Genomic DNA, 20,287 nt, shown 5'->3' with positions numbered 1-20,287 from the left:
AGCTCAGTTCTTCCTTTAGAGCTATAAATGTTGATATTCATTGCAAAATTAAGATTATCTTTAGTGCAGTATATTCAGAATATTTAGTTTTGAATATTAAGAAGATGTTGAGTTTTATCATGACCTTGGTCTCACAACTCATTGTCTCTAAGTTAGCATCATGGGTGCATTGCTAGTTTTATCCTCTTAATTTTACCACGAAAATTTTATTTTCTAAGGTTTTTTTAAATTTTTTTTAACGTTTATTTATTTTTGAGACAGAGAGAGACAAAGCATGAACGGGGGAGGGCTAGAGAGGGAGACACAGAATCTGAAACAGGCTCCAGGCTCTGAGCCGTCAGCACAGAGCCCGACGCGGGGCTCGAACTCACGGACTGCGAGATCATGACCTGAACCGAAGTCGGACGCTTAACCGACTGAGCCACCCAGGCGCCCCTAAGTTTGTTTTTTAATGTTTATTTTTGAGAGAGATAGAGAGTGCAAGCAGGGAAAGGGAAGAGAGAGAGGGTGACACAGAATCCGAAGCAGGCTCCAGTCTGAGCTGTCAGCACAGAGCGTGACGTGGGGCTCGAACCCACAAACTGCAAGATCGTGACCTGAGCCGAAGTCTGATGTTTAACCGACTGAGCCACCCAGGCACCCCAAAAATTTTATTTTCTTTCTGTGTGTGCATTTATCAAAAAACTATTTTGCTTTAAACTGTTGTTTCTAAAATTTGACACTTTCTTTTTTCTTGTTCTTTTAATATATACTTTGATACTTGGACTTCTAAGAATACATGGGTTAATTAGTAATTTAACTAAAAAATAACATATTTTGCTTGACTTTTACAATCTTAGTAACCTTAAAAATATGTATTATACATTGTCCTTAAAAATAGATTTCTATGAGGAGAATTTGTTTTACAATTTAGTAATCCAAGGGTTCTTAGATCTGCTTAAAAGACTAAAATAAAAACCGTGGTTTACTTGGTGTGGGAAGCTATGTAGAATTCTAGATTTTAAAAATCATTTCTAAATTAAAGTGAATTTCATCATTGACTTTATGCTAGGTATACAGTTTAACACAACTTTTTTTTTTTTCCTACTTTGATGAACATGTTTTGAAAGTCTGGCGCACTATTTAAATTTCAACACTGATGCTTTTTCCTTTTAATTGACACGATTTTGAAAAAAAAATAATCTTATACTTGTAAGGAATGTAATTGTCTTAATTTGGTGACTTATGTGTGGCTTGCTTCTGATTTTTTTCAGGGGGATGTTTCTGGATACTATTCTCCCATCTCGTGATGATAATGGCATACGTCCTGCAATCGGTCAGCGAACCCGTTTAAGCAAAGGAGATATTGCACAGGCAAGAAAGCTGTATAGATGTCCAGGTATTGCACCATACGAAAACAGAACCATAATTGTGCCTGATTGCGCTCTTTCCAGATGAATAAGCCACAGTTTACTGAACTGTTTACTTGTGTCTCTCCATGCTGGCAAGTGACGTATTCAGTTCAAAGTCAGTTAATCATAAAATGAAATGAGAGAACTCTGGAACACCCATTGATATAATTAAAAACAAATTGCTAGAAATCAAATTTAAGGCACAGGGATAGTATGTTTTATTTGTTTTAACTTAACAAGTAAAAGAGCAAAAAAGCATGATTGTTTCATAGTTGTTATTAAATAGTTGCATGATTTCATAGTCAAATGTTGAATTTTCTTGCCAACATAAAAAGAATATTTTTTATTTCAACTTCAGAATTGAGTACTAAATGATCTTTTTTCTTGCAAATACTATCATTAATGGTATACAAATTCAAATTTTATTAGTTTGAATTTTATAACTTTTTTTGAAATAACTGAGTTCTAGCCATGTTGCTAGCGAGTGACTGTATGTTTTGCTACTGGATAAAGTTGTGAAAAAGAGATTAAGGGAAGGTGTTAGTACAAATGTTCCAAGACTCAATCGTCTAAGAGAGAAAAAAGGGTTTGCTTCCAAACTGGAAATACTGCATACTTTATGCTCCTCCTCCATAGTCAAAATCCTTTGAAACATCCTAATTCTAAGAAATATGTTTAGCTTTGGTTAGCACAGCTTTCCCCCAAATTTTGGTTCATGTATATATGAATGTATGTGTGGTATTTATTTTTTTAATGTAAATTTCCACAGGAAAGATGGGTTTGTAAGTGAATGGTACCACTGTGACAAAAGAAATGAATGATCCTTGGGTAATTTCTGTCAATACTGGATGTACCATACTTTTTAACTTTGAGTGCAGAAAATTTGTGGGAAAATTGTGTGACTAATAACACTTAAATGAGTAGAAAGTTCACATATAAAACCAGTTTGATTGTCTCTCTAAAAACATATATACATATATATAACACTTAGAAAGCAAACTGGAGATACGTTTGCACACTGAATTGTAAGAAAGGCAGTGAGTAGGAATCAAAAAAGTAGTAAAAATTTGTGACACTATAATTTTAAGCCTATAGGTCTTAAATATTTAAGTTATTAATAGGAAGATAAGTATAGTTTTCACTTGAGATTTTCATTATGTACATACATAAATAGGCTATTTTTTTCTTTAAATGCAGTAATAATGTGTAAATTGGTTTGTTAATACAGTAAAACCACATTCATGAAGGTACCATCATCAGTGAGAAAGATATCTTGTGTTTTTAAAGCAGTATAAAAGGCAAGTTGCGTATTAATGGCATGATGAAGACAGAGCTAAGAAATATATGTATTAAAAAATAAAAATATATTAACTTTTAGTTCACAAAATCTTTGAGAATGACTTTTTTCCTATCTTGGACTGTTTAATGCCCACCAAACAAATCCCTCCTTGTCTGTCTTTTTTCTGTCTCTTGCTCTTTCTGTTTCTCTCTCTCTCTCTCTCTCTCTCTCTCTGTCTCTCGGCCAGTGTGTGTGTGTGTGTGTGTGTGTGTGTGTGTGTGTGTGTGTCTTTCTCTGCAGTCCTTAGCTTTGAGCCCTGTATATGGTTATGTATTTAACATTCTTCATTACTTTACAATGGGGAGTCCTAATGATATTGGTATAAATATAGGCCAAATAAACTTAAGTTACACTGATGTAGTAGGTTTACCAGTAACTCCAAGAATATCAGTGGAATAATGTTAAAGATTAATAACTGTACATAGAAGACTAAATAGGATGACTTATTTGAGAATCACCTGGGAAGAAAGTGTTTATAAAATGAAATCTGGTTGTGTCTTTTTTATTTGTACTTTTTAAAAAAGTTTATTTATTTTGAGAGAGAGAGAGAGAGAGAGAGAGAGAGAGAGAGGGCAACCAGGGGAAGGGACAAACAGAGAGAGAGAGAGAGAGAGAGACAGAGCAAGAGAGAGAATCCCACGTAAGCTCCGTGCTCTCAGCATGGAGCCCGATGCAGGGCTGGAACTCATGAACCCTGAGATCATGACCTGAGAAACCAAGAGTGGGAAACAACCCACTTGAGCCACCCAGGTGCCTCTAGCTATGTCTTGGTTTTAATACAGAAAGAAGGTATAAAACTGCATATTCCTTTGGAGTTTCTCCTGTTTTCTTTTGTTAGAAATTGCTCGTGAATAGATCCAATCAGAGGCATTTGGCTATACCATTCCAACTCTTTACTTTGTATCAGTTTATGCTCAAAGCTCTACTAGATCTGCATTTTATAAAGGTATTCCTTAAAAGTTTAATCTTGAAAGGAATGCTGACCTGATTCACACTTAAATATGTGACGTTGTGGCTTTTATGATCTGTGATAAGTCGAAGGGGCCCTGGGTCCAAGAGGGCAGACTTCTAATGGGCAGGTTATAATTCACAGACTGAAAATATTGTTGCTGTTCCACTAATAACATAGGAAATGTATTTTTATCTATTAGAGATGAACAGCATTAAAATATATGTATTTCTAATTCCATTAAAACAATATACACTGTTGTTTTTTATGAGACTTTCTAGCTGATAAAGAACGTGTAATCCATTATTATGTTTGTCTATATATATGCCAAAGATATAAATTAGATTTGTATGTGAAACCTGAATTACTTATGCAGTCGGTGCCTACTAATTATGAAAAAGCTCCCTTCAGGAATAAAGTTGTGTTTTTACGGTGATGGAACAAAGATAACGTTTCCTTTGGTTTAGAATTATTTTCATTGCCATTTCTTGTTCTTTTAGAAGCAGACAAGAACAATCTCCTTATGCATTGTTAATATAAAGAAAGAATATGATCCTTCACAGCCCTGCCACTCTTCTGACATAAGAGCTGGTCATCCATCACTAGGCCACGTAGGCCCAGAAAGGGGAAGGAAGGGAAACAAAGGGAGAGCTTCTAAACCCCAGGATTCATTAGGTTTCAGGACAGTGCTGCTCAAAGGCCAATCCTGTGTCCTTTGGACAGCTGCCAAGTCTTTCTAGCATTAAGGAACCCTAAAAGGATGCCCACTAATGCTGCTTTCAACACCTGTCATTAAAATCCTTTGCATCCTACATCCTGTCAGGACCAGATACACCTATGTAGTGGTGGATTATTATTATTATTATTATTATTATTATTATCATTATCATTATACTCTTCATCTTCCCTTTATGCCAGTAATCAGCAGTTTGCTTCTGAAGGAGATCTTCTCTAGGGCACATGAGTTGGAGTGGATATTCTTCTCTTCATAAATCAGTAATGTGTGCTATTGTTTCTCTCTTTGTTTTCCTTGTGATTCTCATTTTCTCAGTGTATTTTTCTACTTTGATCTAATCATAGGATTTCCTTTCCTTTTTTATTTCTAAACTGTTTTAACAGTCACTGGTCTTCATTTGCATTTTCTCTTAATTTCGTTTTTATCTAGTGCCATAACCCTTTTACCCCCCTTTTTTTTTACTTAGTACTTATACCCACCATCAACCCTAATATTCTCTCAATAAATCTTCCCCAACTAAATATGTCAAGTAACATAATCAAATCAGGAAAAATATAAAATAAATGGTTATGTAAAAAGAAAGAGCCTTCTGAGGATTAGAATCTTTTTTGTTACATAGAAGCATATACGTATTCACACATCAGCACACGTACAGTCCGTGTTCACAGATTTAAAAGCTCTCAGGGCTGGTACACACACAGCATGTGTGCAGGATATCCCTGTCTATGGATGCGCATTTGTGTGGAGGTTTTAGGGATGGAAGGCGAGGTTCAGCAAGCATAGAGTCTGAATATTAAAAACTTCACACTGCTTCAAACATTTGTTTCATTAAATTTACCTTTAAAATTGATATAAGGTTCTTGGCAGTTTGCCAAACATTAATCTCTTGGTTCCTCATCTAATTTTCTGAGATTCCAGGTAGTATATACCTTCTATACAGGCTTGTATATACACAATTCTTGGCTAAAATATTGCCCCACGTGCAAAAGAATTAACTCAGCCATTTTTTCCCGCATTTATTCGTGGCCTCATTTATTCATCTCCCTGTAAACATTCCCTAGTTCCGTGGATGGTACCGTGCAGAGGTCCTCAGGCAGCCGAAGCCAGAACTGTGGTGAGCATTCTCACCTCGTTCCTCCCTCACTTCTTGCAGTGAGTCAGTCCTGCTGCCTTCCTAAAATCTTGCATTCTTGCACATCCCCTAGTCCAGGGAACCTCCCCTTTTGTCTGGATTGCTGCAATGCCTCCTAATTCACCTCTTGCTTCCATTCTTACATCTCTTTATTTCTCCGGCCATGTTTCTGTTAAAGTGGCTTTAAAAAAAATGTTTATTTATTTTAGTTTTGAGAATCCAAAGCAGGCTCCAGGCTCCCAGCTGTCAGCATAGAGCCCGATGCAGGGCTTGAACTCAGGAACCTGAGGTCATGACCTGAGCCTAAGTCGAATGCTTAAATGACTGAGCCACCCGGGAGCTCCTAAAGTGGCTGTTTAACATGCAAATGTTGCTCTGCCTATTTGTAGAATAAAGGCTAATTTCCTTTCCATTATGTCACTTCAAGATTTTTTCCACTCTTCCCTGAGTGTTTTCTCTAGTTAGTTCCTCTACAGCCTCGTTTGTCACCTCTACTTCGTCACGCTCCTGACACCATTGTATGCTTGCCTCTGGCCTCTTCCTCCAGCCAGAAGGCTGGCAACTGCATCCTGGTAAATCCTAGCTCATATTGAGGATTCAGCTCCTATGTCACCTCCTCCTTAAAGACTCTCTGGTCTCCCAGGACTCTACTGCGGTAAATGCCTTATTGGATCCTGGTCTTTGTATCTTACTCATCTAATCATCAGTTCATTTGCCATTTCCCACACTAGAGTATAAGCTGTCGTGGGCTTGGAGTTGGGGTTTCCCTTTCGGTGTTCTGAATCTGATGTAGATTAAGTGCTCAATAAATAGTTGCTGTATGAATGAATGAGTCACCGTTAACCCGTGAAAGGCACCGTGCCAGATGCTGTGGCCACAGAAGAGGAAGCATAGACAACACACACAAATGGCTGAGCCTCTGGGGTATCACACAGACGATATCACTTGGTGAGGAAGTAACTCTCATCCTTAAAGGATGCTACTGCAGTTCTGTGAGGAGTGCACACTGGGGGAGGATGGCCCCTTGGAGTGGGCGCTTATGCTTCATTTTAAAGGGTGATTCAGACTAGGCTAGGTAGTTACTACTGAAATGTGCTTTAAAATATTTCAGTAATTAGGGGCACCTGGGTGGCTCAGTGGGCTGAGCACCAGGCTCTTGGTTTCGACTCAGGTTGTGATCTTGTGATCCTGTGATTCATGACTTCGAACCCCCCATGAGGTTGAGCCCCACGGTGAGTTTGAGCCCACTTGTGAGCTCCAGCCCCACATTGGGCTTGCTGCTCTCAGCATGGAGCCTGCTTCAGATCCTCTGTCCCCTTTCTCTCTCTGCCCCTCACCCGCTCGCAAGTGTGAGTCTTTCCCTCTCAAAAATAAAACATTTTAAGAAATAACATAACTGGAGTAATTAATCTCACATTATTTCTCAGGTGATTTAGGATTCCTTTTAGCATTTCCTTGTCTTAAAGTCATTTTAAACCCACATTTTATTTATTATATTTAAAAGCTTACGGATGTAAATATAAGTTAATTAGGTAGTACTAAGTTGATTGGATACAATTTTATTTCTTCCCCTAATCTAGAATTTGTCAAGCTCCTTTGGGAAGAGATTTATCTAACAGAAATTATTGTGTATATCTACCTATGTTTCCTGTAACCTTAATAAAATTATAATTGTGATCCTATGGAATATGGAGAAAGTTAAGTTCTCAATCTTTGGTATTTGATAATATTACAGACATTTGATAAGGACAGTATCTGTAGGTGGAAGTGAAGACAGCTGCAAATTTAAGCGTGTAATTAATAGGAAAAGAGTTTGTAATAATTGTTCAACAAAACACAATCCAAATAGCATTTATACAATTTAAACACAATTTTCTATTCTGGAAGAATAAGGTATATGCGAATTACCTGATTCGGAAGTGAAATTAATCCTATGATAAAGTACTTAGAAGTTTAACTGCCTTTTTGTTACTAATTGTTTTTTATTTTGGCAAAACAAACACATAATATGAGATCTATCTTATTACCGAATTTGTAGTTGCACAGTAAATACTGTTAACTCTATGCACATGGTTGTACAGCAGATCTCCAGAACTTTTTCATCTTGCATGATTGAAACTCTATACCCACTGAGCAACAGCTCTTCATTTCCCTCTTCCCCCGCCCCTAGTAACCAGCATTCCACTTTCCACTTCTATGAGTTTGACTCTTTAGAACCCTTGTGTAAATGGAATCATGCAGTACTTATCTCTCCGTAACTGTAATGTCTCTGTAACTGACATTGGCATAATGTCCTCCAGATTTATCTGTTTTGTAGCATATGACAGATTTCTTTGTTTTAAGGCTGAATAATATTCTGTTTTATGTATATACCGTAGTTTCTTTATTCATTCATCTACTGATGGATGTTTAGAGTATTTCTGTCTCTTGGCCAATGTGAATAATGCTGCAGTGAATACAGGAGCACGCATGTCTTTTCAGGATCCTGTTTGCAATTCTTTTGAATAAATACCCAGAAGTGGGATTGTTGGATCGTTTGGGAATTATATATATATATATAATTTTTGAGGAAATTCCACACTGTTTTCCATGGTGGCTCCACTATTTTATATGTCTACCAACAGTGCACAAAGGCTACATTTTCTCCCATTTCCATGAAAATACTTCTTATTTTCTGTTTTTGTTTGTTTGTTGATAATGGCCATCCTAACAGATGTGAAGTGTTACTTCATTGTAGTTTTGATTTGCAGTTCCCTGATGATTAGTGATGTTGAGCATTTTTTTTTTTTCGTATGCATGTGGATCATTTATATGGCTTCTGTTCCCATTTTTAAATTGGGTTATTTTGTTTTTTCCTACTGACTTGTAGGAGTTTCTCATATATTTTGAATACTAACCCCTCATGAGATATATGATTTGCAAATATTTTCCCCCATTCAGAAAGTTGTTGTTCCCTTTGGTGCACAGAAGCTGTTTTAGTTTGATGTAGTCTCACTTGTCCATTTTGCTTTTATTTCCAGTGCTTTTGGTGTCGTATCCAAGAAATCATTGCCAGAATTACTGTTCTAAAGCTTTTCACCTGTTTTCTTCTAGAAGTTTTATAGTTTTGGGTCTTACATTTAAGTGTTTAATTCATTTTATGTTCATTTTTGTGTATGGTATAAGAAAAGTGTCCAATTTCATTTTTCTGTAATGTGTATATCTGGTTTCTTCAATGCCATTTGTTAAAGAGACTATCTGTTCCCCATTGAGTAGTCTTGTCACCCTTGTTGAAGATCATTTGACCATATATATATACATGGGTTTATTTTTGGGCTGTCTGTTCTCTTCTGTTGGTCTGTATGTCTATCCTATGCCAGTATCATACTGTTTGGAATACTGTAGCTTTGTAATATGTTTTAAAGTCAGGAAGTGGGAGACTCTAGCTTAGATTTTCTCAAGAGTGTTTTGGCTATTGTGGGTTTGTGGTTCTTTGTGAATATCAGGATTTAGTTTTTTCTCTCCCTGCAAGAAATGCCATTGAGATTTTGATAGAGATTGTGTTGACTCTGTGGATTGCTTTGGGTAATATGGATATTTTAACAATACCATGTCTTCCAATCATGAATACAGGTCATCATTCCATTGATTTGTGTTATCTTTAATTTTTTTTTCAGCAGTGTTTTGTAGTTTACAGTGTACAAGTCTTTTGCCTCATTGATTTATTGCCAAGTATTTTATTATTTTTGATGCTATTATAAATAAGATTATTTTCTTAATTTCCTTTTGAAATTGTTTGTTGTTGGTGGATAGAGATGCAACTGATTTTTTGTGTCCTGCAACTTTGCTGAATTTGTTTATTAGTTCTAACAGTGTTATGTGTATGTGGAATGTTTACTGTTTTATATTTTAAGATTGTGTCATCTGCCTACAGAGATAGAAGTTTAATTTCTGAATTATATTTAGTTTTACAGTAATTTTTATTAGGACAGTTATAATAATAATTTGCCTGTTTATATTTCTTTATGTCTTTTTTTCCCTCCTAAATATGACATATTAAGTTCAAACATATATTCAAACCCTTTAGACCACAATCTTCCTGGAAGAGGTTTCTATGGGTTAAGAGGATTCAGGGCATAATAACATTTGACCCCTACAAAGCAACTTTATTAAGTATATGTTAATAAGATGACCACTTAACAAAAGAAAACTGAAGCTGAAACTTTTGTGACTTAATTGTATGGCATAATTAATAAGTGGTAATGCCATAACTAAAACTTAGTTTTCTCATCCATGGACTTTGTTGAGTAAATGAACCGACAATGCATTTTAACTTAGTAGTGCCACTTTTTTTTTCTTGCTGATTTTCCTTTAGTTTTTTAATAATAGACTTTGCTTTTTACACCTGAGCATTAATTAATGTATGGCTGGGGAAAGTGAAATATCTTTTGTAGTAGGGATCAGGTAGCCTGGGACAACCACATTTACTGAGGTAAATGCACAAACAGTTATAGGCATTATGAGCAAGTACTATATAATGGATTTACTTAACATATATTTTTAAAGTTTATTTATTTTGAGAGATAGAAAGAGTTCACGTGTGTGTGTATGTGGGGTGGGCGAGATGCAGAGGGAGGGAGACAGAGAATCCCAAGTAGGCTCTGTGCTCTCAGCACAGAGCTCCATGTGGGGCTCTATCTCATGAACTATGAGATCATGACCTGAGCTGAAAATCAAGAGCTGGATGCTCAACCAACTGGGCCACCCAGTTGCCCCAAATTTACTTAATATTTTGAATTAAATTTTGTATTCTGGTTATTTTCACTTTATAGAGTTTTCCGTTTTATCTATTTATCAGAACAGTGTTATTTGTGTACATCTATGAATGAAATATACTTAATTGATTTATTTCCACTTACTAAATCCAGTACCAGCATTCTGTGTGGCTTAGTGTAGTTTTTAATCATTAAAGAATTTATTTTTATACTGCTATGAATTATAGTTTTTTTCATTGACACACACTCGACTCCCAAATGATTATTTAGCATCTGAACTGATCCTACTCAGAAGTGCATTGTTTGCATTAATAAAATCTTAATAAATTTTCATTTTTCTAAGGATTCTTGTAATGTTACATTTATCAAGAGCCCTTACATGATTCATGGAAAGTGCTGAATTATGTATTTGACCTTGAGCATTGTTATTTTATTCTAAAGTTGCTTTTATCTGCCTATTCATCAGAATAAACACTGCTTACTTCCACTTAAAATGTATTTTGCTGTGCAAACTTAATATCTGTGTTTTCAAATAAATATTTATATATCAGACTTTTTACAGCTCTGTTTTGTTTGCAAAGTCACCGTCTTTCTTTCTTCGTTTAACTTAAGATATGCAAAACCATTTATTATTTATGGAGGATTTGTTGAGACGAGAGTTCACCTGCTGGTAGCTATGACTCTATAATATGGTAATATCTCAGTCTGATTTTAGTCTCCTTCAGAGAGGAGGGAGTTTTTTTTTAAGTTATTGAGTGAAGGTTATAAAGATGACAGGCTGCAGTGGAGGAATTATTCTTGAATTAAGCAGCCTAGGTTCATATGGCACATGTTATGTCTTACAAAAGCAACAGGAAAACCCATTATAGAACGATTCTGACCACTAACCTGAACCAATGAACTAATTGTATCTTTGTTGAAATGGCCTTAGAGATGTCAATCACACAGATCTTGAGGCTGAGCAGCTGATAATTTGTTCTTTCAGTTGACTGATAATTACTTCCAAGAAATTAGACAGCCTTAGTAAGAGGAAAACATAATTGCTTTCCCAGTAATTTTTACTTATGATCAACAGAAATGAAAGAGTAAATAAATGTCTACATCTTGTTGGAAACTTTTAATCTTCCTTGATGTTTTTACCCTTTCAATTTTTTTCAGTTTGAGAAAAATTTTCATTGTGTATGACATTTAGATACCACGTTTATTGGTTGTCTTCTAGTGATTATTTAAGATTTCTCTGTTGTCAACTTTGATGTGATATTTACTATTAAACTGAGCTTCACTTTATACTGAAAATATTAATAATGTTTCATGTGATCCCATAGCTACATCAGCCAGATGCCCACTGGCCTGAATCTGAGTATGGGTGACCTGTGGATTCTCCAGGAATGAATGAGGAAGGTCCCCATGAGGAGGAAATTTATGAATGCCATATTATTTATGTCTTAATCTTGTTTTATGGTTAGCCCTAATGATTCCATTAAGTACGCTGAAATCCTGGTAATAGAGCCATAAGAAGAAACTTAGAAACAAAAAGTCTTTATAGTGTACAAGTATACATTCTTGTTTAACAACAAAAGACTCAGGGCTTTGTTTATGGTGTCCATGTCTTTCATAAAAATTAAAGAGTGACCTTACCTCTTTAAAAAATCAAATATATATATCTTTTTTTGTTTTCCTTTTAGCATGTGGAGAAACCCTTCAAGAATCCAACGGCAACCTTTCCTCTCCAGGATTTCCAAATGGCTATCCTTCTTATACACACTGCATCTGGAGAGTTTCAGTGACCCCAGGGGAGAAGGTAGTGCATACCATCGAGAGTTCTCATTTAGTCTTATATAAATATGAAGATTCATCTTCTTTTAAATATAATTTGCTTTATTTTTTATTGTTATTTGATTCTTCAAATAATAGACTGAAAACTCAAAAATTTTATAATGGCAATTGTTTAAACTCTGGGAACTTTCTGAAAAATTTAGTTTAAAAAATGGTAAATGCTCTAAAAGTGTTGAAATAATACAGATTATGTTCTCAGGCACAATGAAATTAAGTTAAAAATAAGTATTAGATAACTAGAAAAATCCCACACATTTCAAAGTTAAGAAATATATATCAGATATCCAGTTCAACTAAGAAGCAATTATAGGGAAGATGAGAAATTATTTTCAACTATAATGCAACAAAAATACTGAATAGCAAGTCTGTACGATTCAACTGGAGCAGTACTTAGAAGGAAACTCACAACTTAAATGCTCACATTAGCAAATAAAAAATGCCCTAAATTAATGAGTTAGACATCCCTTTTGAGTGACTAGAAACAGAGTAGTAAAATAAACAGAAAAGTACATAATGGAGGAAGTAATAGAAAAAGATAAAATTAATGAGATGAAAATAGCATTATATAAAGTCTGAAAAAGTTGGTACATTGAGAAAACTTAGCAAAATAGGAACATGGTTGAAAGTAGATCAAACAAGAAAAAGAATAACAGAGAAAGCACAATTATCTAATAATCAGAATAAAAAGGTTATCATAACCATAGATGCTCTAGACGCCTAACATTATGCCAATAACTTAAATACGGAGATGAAATGGGAAAATTCTTACAAAATACTATTGACTTCTAACTCAAGAAGAAAAAACAACTTGAATACTCCTATAACCACTAAAGAAGATGAATTCCTATTTAATCAAATTATTAGATCTTTTTCAGCAATGAACATTCAGTCTCAGATGGCATTAATTGTGAGTTCTAGCCCACATTCAAATAGGTGTGATCTTATATAAACTTTTCCAGGGAATAAAAAGGAAGATCCATTCTGCTATTTATATGGCTAGCAAAAACTTTATAGCAGTCCTGACAAGGACAATATAAGAAAGGAAATTATAATCCAAACTCACAGTTGAATATGGATGTAAAATCCTCTGTACCAAACCAAAGGTAAATGTATATGCGTGTACGTGTGTATACACAAACACTATTAGATGTGTCTCTCAGTTAAATCAAGAAGAAATCTCTATTACTTATTTAACAACAACAAACCCTGAGCAAACTAGGCATAGGATACTTTATTAATCTCAGAAAGAAAATTGACAAAAATTACTGCAAATATCATTATTCTTGGGAAAATTCTGAAAGTATTTATTTCTATCACACCACTTCTTTTTCAACATTTTTGATGGAAGTCATGGCATAATAAGGATTGAAAAGGAAGAAAGTTTCCCTTATTATAATAATTTAAAAATTATTCAGAAAGGAAATGAATGAATCTATTAACTTCTGGATTCTGTCTTGAATGCTAATCTTAAAAGTCTTCCCAGACCAAGATTGTATTGATATTTATATTTATTTTTGGTACTTATTAAATAATTTCTATCATTTGCTTGTGGCTGATTTATCTGGAATGATTCAAATAGACTTAGAGTTTTGGTGAAAATTCAGTTAAGGTTAAAGAAAGTTTGATATTCCTGATAATTGAATGTTAAGAGGATCATTGTATGGAGCTGTCCAGGGTGTTGCAAAAACTCAAAATGAAAATTGAATGAAACATTCGTGCGATGTGAAGAGTTTTAAACATAAAAAGTTACAGTTCATTTGGAATACAGGAATGCATACGTAATTCTTCATACAGTTGTTTTCCGTTTAAGAACTAAAACTTGGGGCGCCTGGGTGGCTCAGTCGGTTGAGTGTCCGACTTTGGCTCAGGTCATGATCTCACAGTCTGTGAGTTCGAGCCCTGCATTGGGCTCTGTGCTGATGGCTCAGAGCCTGGAGCCTCCTTCCGATTCTGTGTCTCCCTGTCTCTCTGTCCCTTTCTTGCTCATGCTCTGTCTCTCTCTGTCTCAAAAATAAATAAAAACATTAAGAAAAAAAATTTTAAAAAAAGAACTAAAACTCTATGTTATAATGTAGTTACAGGTGTTGATCAATTTCTGTTTAGATTTTTGAGTAAGCATTATGAGAATATATTATGAAAGTCAGTCTTAAAAAGGTACTGAAAAGCAAAATATAACATCTAATAAATGACAGTAAGTTTAAAACTATACATAATTTTGAAAATAAAATTATAGAATACGAAAAGTTTTGGAACAAGATTAATCAAATGTAATGAACTCATAAGAGCAAAATAGTATCAGGAAAAAAATTGTTCTTCCTAACCAATTGCAGCACCCATACCATCAGTATTCAAAGTTAATTCACTCTTCTTATCAGTATGAGTACCAATAAAACTGTGTTTTCCAAAATATTGCAAATAGGAAGAAATCAACACATTTATCACCTTTTAAAATTATTTTTCTTAATGTGTATGATGATGGGCAAATAAATTCAATTAAGTGGTCAATGAACAATATCAACTCATTTTTCATTCTGTGTTTTTATTATTTTCTTTACTTTAAAATTTGGGTTTATTTGCTATTCTTTCCACTTCTTTAGTTGGAAGTTTAACTCACTAATTCCAAGAATTTTTTTTCTTTTCCAATACAAATCTTCAAGGCTATAGATTTCCTTCTAAAAGCTACTTTGTCTGAATTTCACTAGCTTGACACTGTGTTTTTGCTATTTTTCAATTCTCATTTTCTTCTTTGTCTCTTATTATTTCTTCTCAACCAACATATTTTTTGGTAACATACATTTTCTTATTTGTAAACATATGTTGTTTTTCCAATCAACTTTTTCTTATTAATTTCCCCTCTAGTCACTTCTGATGAGAGATTATAGCATGTAAGGTGTCAGTCCCTGAAATATTTTGAGGCTGGTAGGATGACCTTGGAAGTGGCCAATATTCATGAAGAGTAATTATTTCTTAAAATGTGTTTTGTGCAGTAATTGGATGCAAAGTTCTTTATATATGCATTAGTGTTTTAATTGTGAAGTGTTATATTCTCTAATGATTATTTTTTACTTCATCTATCAAATAGAAAGGTATGCTAATATTTGTCAGTATTCAGAGGACTTACTAATTTCTCTTTACTTTCTAAAATAAATACTATTTAAAATATATTTTGTTTTATATTATTAAATTTTATATACATGTTATGTTTAGAATATAACATCTTTTTCATAATCAAACTGTTATTATATACTAAATTTCTTTATCTCTAGTTATGATTTAGGTCAATACCCTTATTTTTTTCTGATATCAATAAGGATGCACATTCTTTTGATTAATATTCTTGCCTGATATATATTCATCTTGCTTTAGACATTCAGCCATTCTATGATCTTGTGTCTTACGTATGTCCCTTTTAGAAAGCAAATAGTTTGGTTTTATTTTTTATTTAATTCATGATGGCTAGTTTTGTCTTTAGCTAGAGTGTTTATTGCAGTTACGTTTATTGTGATTACTGATGTATTATTATTTCTTTTTTGCATTCTGTATGCTCCACTCTGTTTCTTTTATTTTACTTTTTGCCTTTTTATGTATTGAATTTATGGTTTCATTTATTTTCTCTCTATTGGTTTGAAAGTTTTAAGTGTGTATTTTTATATTTGGTACGCTTTTTCTACCAGTCTTTTTTTATAAATATTTTTAATGTTTATTCATTTTTGAGACACAGAGACAGAGCATTAGTGGAGGAGGGTCAGAGAGAGAGGGAGACAGAGAATCCAAAGCAGGCTCCAGGCTCTGAGCTGTAAGCGCTGAGCCCGACACCAGGCTCAAACCCACGAACTGTGAGATCATCACCTGAGCCGAAGTCAGACGCTTAACTGACTGAGCCACCCAGGCACCACTCTAGCAGTCTTTTTAATGGAGTCATATTTAATTAGTATTTTTATCCTTCTCCCAAACCATAAAAATATCCTAAAAAAAGATTACAATTCTCATTATCTTCATTTTTAGATGCTGTTATTTTTGTATTTTTCTTCCAGTTTGTTTCATTCTGACATAAATGAGATATTATTGTTTTTTTGCACTTAACATTTGTGAAACTATACACAGATGTTTACCAAATTTTTTTATTCTGGTAAAAACACGTGGAAAACTTGCTGCCTTAACTATTTTTAAGTGTACAGTTCAGTAGTGTTAAGTACATTCACATTGTTATGACGGTGATTTCCAGAACATTTCCATTTTGCAAAACTAAAACTCTGTACCTTTTAACCAAGTCCATTTTCCCCACCCCTCAACTACTGGCAAACACTATTCTGTTTGTTTCTGTGAGGTTGATTACTTTAAATACCTCACATAAGTGGAAGCTTACAGTATTTGTCTTCTTGTGACTGGCTTATTTCATCTAGCATAATGGTCTCAGAGTTTAACTATGTTTGAGCTTGTGACAGGATTTTATTTCTTTTTAAGGCTGAATAATATTCCAGTATATGTATAGACCGCATGTGTTTATCCGTTCATCCATTGATAGACATTTGAGTTGGTTCCATCTTTTGGCTATTGTCAATGTGCTACTATGAACATGAGTATGTAGATATCTCTTCAAGACAGTCCTTTCCATTCTTGTGTATATATTCCCAGAAGTGGAATTGTTGGATAATTTGGTAGTTCTGTTTTTCATTTTTTGAAGAATTTCCATATTGTTTCCCACAGTGGTCAGATCATTCTACAATCCCACCAACAATGTAGAAAGGTTCCAATTTCTCCACATCTTCACCAGTATGTAGTGTTTTCTGTTTTTGTTTGTTTGTTTGTTTGTTTGTTTGTTTGTTTTGGAAGTCACCATCCTTTTCGGTCAGAGGTAATATCTCATTGTGGGGTTTTCTTTTTTTTCTTTTTTTTTAATTAACTTTATTATTTTTTTAAATTTACATCTAAATTAGTTAGCATATAGTGCAACAATGATTTCAGGCATAGATTCCTTAATGCCCCTTACCCATTTAGTCCATCCCCCCTCCCAGAACCCCTCCAGTAACCCTAAAGAGAGAGAAAGGGAGAGAGAGAGTGCACCTGCAAGCAGAGGACTGGGCAGTGGGAGAGAAAGAATCTTAAGTAGGCTCCGTGCTCAGCATGGAGCCCAACGTGGGGCTTGATCCCATGGAATCATGACTTGAGCTGAAATCAGGAGTTAGATGCTCTACCTACTGAGTCTCTCATTCTGGTTTTGATTTGCATTTCTCTGATAATTAGTGATGTTGACCATCTTTTCATAAGCTTTTTGGCCATTTGTATATCATCTTTGGAGAAATGTTATCTTCAAGTGTTTTGCCCATTTTTTAGCTGGATTCTTTTATTTTTTCTTGTGGAGTTTCGGATTTCTTTACATATTCCGACTATTAACCCTTTATGAGATATATGATTTGCAAATATTTTCTTCTTTTCTGTAGTTGCCTTTTTAACGTGTTGATTATTTGTTTCGCAAAAAAGCCTTTTAGTTTGACATAGCACCGCTTAACTCTTCCTGCTTCTTTTGCTTGTGCTTTTGTGCCATATCCAAGAAATCATTGAATCATGAAGCTTTTCCTCTATGCTTTCTTCTAGTTTTGGGTTTTGCATTTAGGTCTTTAATTCATTATTGAATTAATTTTTGCATATGGCTTAAGTTAAAGGTGACTTCATTCTCTTGTACATGAGTATTCATTCTCAATAGCATTTGAAGATTTATCAAATACTTTTATTCATTATTTCTTCTTGCATTTCGGACTTCCATTAAGGCTCATTTTTGTCCTGCCTATGGTTTATACTTTAGATTATTTTTTTATTAGCATTTTTGGGAAGTATTTTTTTCTGTTTGGAAATGTGAAATATTTTTTTTACTTGAATTCATGATAATGTAGTTTCACTGTATATAATTGGCTATACGTTTAACTTTGCGACATATCAAAACTTGCAGAAATACTTTCTTTTTTTTAATGTTTGTTTATTTATTTTGAGAGAGAGAGTGCACACGAATGCAAGCAAGTGAAGGGTAGAAAGAAAGGGAGAGAGAGAGAATCCCAAACAAGCTCTGCACTGCAGAACCCAACACAGGGTTTGATCCCATGAACCATGAGAACATAACCTGAGCTGAAACCAAGAGTCAGATGCTTAACTGATGGAACCACCCAGGCACCCCGGCAGGAATATTTTCATTTGAAATATTTCTTAATGTAGGATCCTGGAAATTGAAGATACCAAAAGTGATTTAATGAGACCTAAAAATTGAATAAATTATAACCATATAAAATAAGTTTACAGAAGTTATTATAAAATTACGCTGTTTGCAGATGATTTCTCATGGCAGTTTTTTCAAATTCTAAAATCTCGAGATTTCTCCCATGTAATAAAATGCATTTTAAGTGCATTGTATAACAATGTGTAATCTCTCCATTTATGTTACTAAACTAGTAAAATTCTGATAGGCATACACAACACATATGAAAAAATTGTCAAGCGCCCTACATATGAATATAAAAACATGAATGTTGTATAAATTTAATCAAATGAAATCAAGCCACATAATTTACAAGATTGCAAATGTTTTGGCTCAGTATTATGAGGGTAGTTCAGTATTATAAAATCTATTATTTTGTCAAATAATTGTATCAAAATGGAAAGAAAAAGCTGGCTAAAAATTTCATAAATGCTGGCAACACTAGAGTTCAATATGTATTTTGAATGACAACGTGATGAATTAAGCATAGCAGGAATGTTTTCAATTTAGTAAATATAAGAAACTAATATTTATTGAGTATTTACTATGCCAGGCACCGTGTTAAACTTCTCATGCCCTATCGGGTTTAGTATTGTAATTATCTCTATTTTATACATGAAGAAGTTGAACTTAAGAAAGGATTGAGGAGCCCCCTTGACACCACACAATTTGCAATTGGCAGAGCTAATCATTAAATTTTTCTTTAGTTATAGAGAATATATTTTATCTTTTTACAAATTCAGAAGAATCAACTAAAAAAACACACTTAAGTTGATCAGATAAAACAAATATGTTAAAATGGAACAGAGTTTAAAAACTGAAGGCTTTAATGTGGGACTAAAAAAACTAACTTGTCATGTAGCAGGATGTTGAGATATGTATCATATGTCAGGATATATTAAAATTGTCAGTTTTTTCCAAATAAATATATAGGTTTTTTTAAAAAAATATTTACTTATTTAATCTATTAGTTTTTTAAAATATTTATTTATTTTTGAGCGAGACAGAGTGTGAGCGGGGGATGGGCAGAGAGAGAGAGATACACACACACAATCTAAAGCAGGCTTTAGGCTCTGAGCTGTCAGCACAGTTTGAACAGCTGGGACTTGAACTCACAAACTGCCAGATCATGACCTGAGCACCAGATCATGGCTGAGCCACCCAGGTGCCCTTATATATTTATTTTTAAGTAGGCTTCATGTCCAGCGCAGAGCCCGATGTGGGGCTTAAACTCAAGGCCTGAACTGAGATCAAGAGTCGGACACCTAACTGACTGAACCACCCTTTTTTTTTCTAAATGTTTAAAAAATTTTAAGTAGGCCAAATTAATGTATAGCTTTAATGTAATTACAGTAAATTTCCAATAGATTTTTGTTTTATACCTATACCCAATTATTTCAGAGGTTATTTATAAAATATTAAGGGTTGGACTAACCAAGGCAAGTTAGAAAAAAATGAAGAAAAGTGGATTGCACTGTAAGATGATAGAAAAACATTATGGAGCTTTGGTAATTCATACTCTGTGGCAATATCAAAATAGGCTTCTGAATCCATAGAAGAAACTAAAAAGACCAGAACTGTGCTTGAGGGCAAAAAAGACTTGTCATATATTTGTTTATAAAGATTATTTTTCAAATAAGTTGGGCAAAAATTTTTTAAATAAATAATAATGAAATCATTTTTAAGTAAAAAAAAAATTAAACTTACACTTCATATTTTTCTGAAGAAAACATAAGTGATTTGTTTTGTTTTGTTTTTCTGGAAAAGTGGTGTTGAGTACATAAATCAAAAATAAGATAATGAAAAATAATACATGAGAATAATTAAATAAATCAAGTCTCTTTTTAATCATACAAAACCACAAATAAGAAGCAAGCGAAGTGGAAATGCTGAGATAAGAGAG

The 20,287-nt window shown here is 34.0% G+C and overlaps 1 protein-coding gene across 1 annotated transcript in view; it reads left to right on the top strand.

Moving 5' to 3' along the window:
- Window positions 1–20,287, top strand: part of TLL1 (tolloid like 1) — a 137,913-nt gene that overhangs the window by 52,671 nt on the left and 64,955 nt on the right. Inside the window, exons 8-9 of the mRNA XM_042984746.1 lie at window positions 1,254–1,378; window positions 11,987–12,102. Coding sequence (XP_042840680.1) covers window positions 1,254–1,378; window positions 11,987–12,102 — 241 coding nt within the window. The remainder of the gene's footprint in view (window positions 1–1,253; window positions 1,379–11,986; window positions 12,103–20,287) is intronic.

This window comes from Panthera tigris, chromosome B1 (genome assembly GCF_018350195.1).
Source record: "Panthera tigris isolate Pti1 chromosome B1, P.tigris_Pti1_mat1.1, whole genome shotgun sequence".
NCBI lineage: Eukaryota > Metazoa > Chordata > Mammalia > Carnivora > Felidae > Panthera > Panthera tigris.
Note: the sequence above shows the minus strand (reverse complement) of the source record. Positions and strands in the feature narration are given on the sequence as shown.